The 4,064-nt window shown below is 57.7% G+C and overlaps 2 protein-coding genes across 2 annotated transcripts; both read left to right on the forward strand.

Moving 5' to 3' along the window:
• Positions 1-98: 98 nt before the first annotated feature.
• On the forward strand, positions 99-599 carry PUNSTDRAFT_32719 (uncharacterized protein; the record flags this gene model as incomplete). Its single annotated transcript, XM_007379882.1, has 1 exon — positions 99-599. A coding segment is annotated over one exon (501 nt), but the record flags the coding sequence as incomplete, so codon positions are not given.
• A 2,379-nt stretch (positions 600-2,978) lies between these two features.
• On the forward strand, positions 2,979-3,233 carry PUNSTDRAFT_34690 (uncharacterized protein; the record flags this gene model as incomplete). Its single annotated transcript, XM_007379883.1, has 1 exon — positions 2,979-3,233. A coding segment is annotated over one exon (255 nt), but the record flags the coding sequence as incomplete, so codon positions are not given.
• Between the last annotated feature and the right edge of the window lie 831 nt (positions 3,234-4,064).

Below are 4,064 nucleotides of genomic sequence, written 5' to 3' on the forward strand. Positions count from 1 at the left end.
CGCCGCTCATCGCTGGTTTCTCGTCTCGGGCTACAATCTTTGAACTGGAACTTCTGAATTTTGCGCCTGCCTCTCCGCTTCCTGACACATCCGCTTTTGGCGCCAAATACAAACCCGTGGCACGCCGTGTGAAGCCAGTCTCCGCCATCCTCCCGGAACAATTTCGCATCGTCCGGCGACACGCTCTCGACATCTTGGCGACTATGCAACCTCTGCCGACCCACCCGCCTCCTTTTGAACCTGGCGAGCGCTACACCCAGGAGCGATACGAAGCTCAGCAGCTCAACTCCGACGGTTTCCTCTGGCCAGAGGAAGAGCGTCTCGCACACTGGGTCCTGCGCGCGAACGAAGAAGCCATGGCTTGGGACGAATCGGAGAAAGGGCGGTTCTCTGCGGACTACTTTGACCCGATCCTGATCCCAACCGTCGAGCACATCCCATGGGTTTTCAAGAACATCCCTATCGCCCCCGGCATTCGGCAGCAAGTCGTTGACATTCTTAAATCCAAGATTGCGTCTGGGACTTACGAGCCGTCAAACTCGTCTTACCGCTCTCGCTGGTTCTGCGTGCCGAAAAAGGATGGCAAGACACTCCGTCTCGTCCATGACCTCCAGCCGCTCAACAAGGTTTCGATCCGCGATGCCGCCGTACCTGCCAACATGGACCAGATGGCCGAGGACTTTGCTGGTCGCGCTTGCTATGGGCTTCTCGACCTATTTGTCGCTTTTGATCAACGCACTCTGGACTCGCGTTCCCGTGACCTTACAACTTTCCAGTCACCGCTCGGAACCCTTCGACTCACCGTTATCCCTATGGGTTACACCAATGCCGCGCAGATCATGAACGGTGACGTGACCCACATACTTCAAGATGAAATCCCTGCCTTCACCACTCCGTACATTGACGACGTCCCAGTTAAAGGTCCCAAATCACGCTACGAAAAAGCCGATGGCAGCTACGAGACCCTTGGCGACAACCCGAACATTCGCCGCTTCGTCTACGAGCACTTGGCAACAATGCATCGGATCTTGCATCGCATGAAGATCTACGGCGGAACGTTCTCCGGCCCGAAGGCTGTCCTCTGCGCTCCTCAAATCGAACTCGTCGGCCATCACTGCTCGTACGAGGGCCGTATCCCGGATCGCACACGCATCAAGGCTATTCTGGATTGGCCCGCTCCTTCCTCTGTTACAGATGTGCGCTCATTTCTCGGGGTCTGCGGCGTTATGCGCGTCTTCATCAGGAACTTTGCACGGATCGCCCGACCTCTCGTGGCGCTTACACTCAAGGACGCGGACTGGAACTGGTCCGACACTCAGCAGGCCGCTTTCGACACCCTCAAGCAGGCCTTCGCGGACTCGAAGGCGCTCCGGCCTATTGACTACGAATCTGGGCGCGAAGTATTCCTCTCGGTCGACTCATCGTACATCGCGGTTGGCTTTGTTCTCTCTCAGACGGGCGCGGATCAACGGCGTTACCCCTCCCGATTTGGCTCGATCCCCTGGAATGACCGCGAGTCGCGCTACAGTCAGCCCAAAATCGAACTCTACGGACTCTTCCGCGCACTTCAAGCTGTCAAACTCTATATCATCGGCGTGCAGAACCTTACTGTTGAGGTCGACGCATCGTGCATCAAGGGGATGCTCAACAATCCTGACCTGCAGCCCAGTGCCTCCATCAACCGCTGGATCGCTGGCATCAAACTCTTCGACTTCAAGCTCACACACGTGCCTGCTACTCGCCACACCGGTCCTGACGGTCTCTCTCGGCGGACTCCGGCAGAGTCCGATGATAAGGATCGTGGAGAGGAGGCTGACGCCTGGATCGACACGGCCTACGCGTTTTCGGCCTCGACAGCTACTTCACCTGACTCCGACACTGCTGACGAACCACCACCTCAGATCCCGCGCTCCGATAAAGCTACCGCCGCAGATGCCCGCCTCGAACTCGTCGACAGCTATCTACGCGAGCCTATGGCTCAGCTCAATCTCCCGGAAGGCTCAGTCCGTGGCTTCATCCGATACGCTTCCGACTTCTTCTTCCGCGACAACAAGCTCTGGCGACGCAATCCCCATGGTGCCCATCAACGTGTCATTCCAGAACGGCAGCGCTACCGTCTCCTCCAACAGGCCCATGATGAGCTCGGTCATAAGGGACGACTTCCGGTTCGACGACACCTCCTTGAGCGCTTCTGGTGGCCGTACCTCGAGGCTGATGTTGGTTGGTTCATCGACACTTGCGACGAGTGCCAGAAGCGGCATATGCACCACCTCCACCCACCACCTACAGTCGCCTTCCCAGCCCCACTCTTCAGGAAGTTCTACTGTGACACGATGCGAATGCCAACTGCCAACCGCCTCAAGTACCTCGTCCAAGGTCGCTGCTCACTCTCCGGATATCCTGAATGGCGTGCCTTAACTCGCGAAACTGCACCTGCGATCGGACAATGGCTATTTGAAGATGTACTCTGCCGCTGGGGCGCAGTCGAAGAGATCGTTACGGACAACGGGCCGGCTTTCATCGCTGCTGTAGCGTGGTTGCGCGAGAAGTACGGCGTGCACAACATCCGCATATCTCCCTATAACTCGCGCGCCAACGGACTGGTCGAACGCCGTCACCGTGACGTCCGCGAAGCAATCGTCAAGTCTTCCAACGGCGACATGGCTCACTGGTATAAGTACGCACCACATGTCTTCTGGGCTGAACGCGTGACTACACAGCGAGCTACGGGGCACTCACCCTACTTCTTGGCGCACGGCGTCGAACCCCTCCTCCCCTTCGACCTCGAAGAAGCTACTTATCTTGTTCACCCGCCGCTCGATAAGGTCTCCACCTCCGACTTGCTCGCCGCCCGTGCTCGTGCCCTTCAGAAGCGGGAAGCCGACCTCGAAGACATGCGTGATCGGGTTTTCGCAGCACGCAAGAAGTCCGCCGAGCGTCATTTCCTAAATCACCCACAACAGTACTCGGATACGACCTTCTCCCCTGGCGACCTCGTGCTGGTACGAAACACGCAGAACGAACGCGATCTCGGTGGCAAGCACAAGCCTCGGTACTTCGGACCCATGGTGGTCGTGCGACGAAACTCTGGTGGCGCCTATGCTCTCGCTGAACTTGACGGCTCGCTATCTAAGCTTCGCTTCGCCGCCTTCCGCCTTATTCCCTATCGCGCACGGTCTCGCATCTCTGTCGACATCACCCACCTTCTCGAGCTCTCACCTGACGAAATTGACTCCGCAACCCGTGAAGACGACAGCGCACCTCTCGAATTCCCGCCCGAAGAAGAGCCCGAAGACGAATAGATGCCGCGCACCCAGACTCTCCCCATACCGTTCTCCCTTCCGACAACCTACCTTATTCACTGCTATCTAACATGACGTCTCTTAACACTTTGGCTTAATTCCTGCGGGCGATAATTGCGGCTCCCTCGACCTGGTCGAGTTACCATCAGCGCTGCGCGCCCACCAGCGCTGGTCCGGAGCATCTTCTTTCGCCTTCAAACCCTCCATATCGACTCTATCTATTCCCCTCGGTCCCTATCCCTACCATCCTCACCTCGTCTCTATCCACCATTTTCCGCCATCTCGTCGCAACAATCTCGGCTCTCGGGGCTTCTTACCCTTTTACACCTCGTCGTTCACCTCCCACCTCTCGGCGCTTCACTCTCCCGCCTCGCCCATTTCGCATAGTGACCAGGAGGTCACTACATCAACTTGGGGGGAGATGTAGCGCACGCTCGCCGACAACGCACGCACAGCCACAACGCGACAGCGCATTGTCTCTTGCTTATCATCCACGACTGCCTGCTCGTCTATCGCACACGCAAAGCTACCGCGGCCACGAACAACACAATGCAACGTCGACGGGCCAACATACCATCAACCATGCAAGATGACCGGGGGCGCCACACGCAGAACAACGGGCCAGCGGACGCGTTGCGAGGCGTCAAGGCCACGAAGGAGTTGGGGCGCGCATTGCGCACGACGACGGCCACAACACCGGGGGCGATAGGTATAAATAATGCGACTGTATGTACTGAGTAGCCAGCGAATCCTAGCTTCCTT

This window comes from Punctularia strigosozonata (genome assembly GCF_000264995.1).
Source record: "Punctularia strigosozonata HHB-11173 SS5 unplaced genomic scaffold PUNSTscaffold_2, whole genome shotgun sequence".
NCBI classification, from domain to species: Eukaryota; Fungi; Basidiomycota; class Agaricomycetes; order Corticiales; family Punctulariaceae; genus Punctularia; species Punctularia strigosozonata.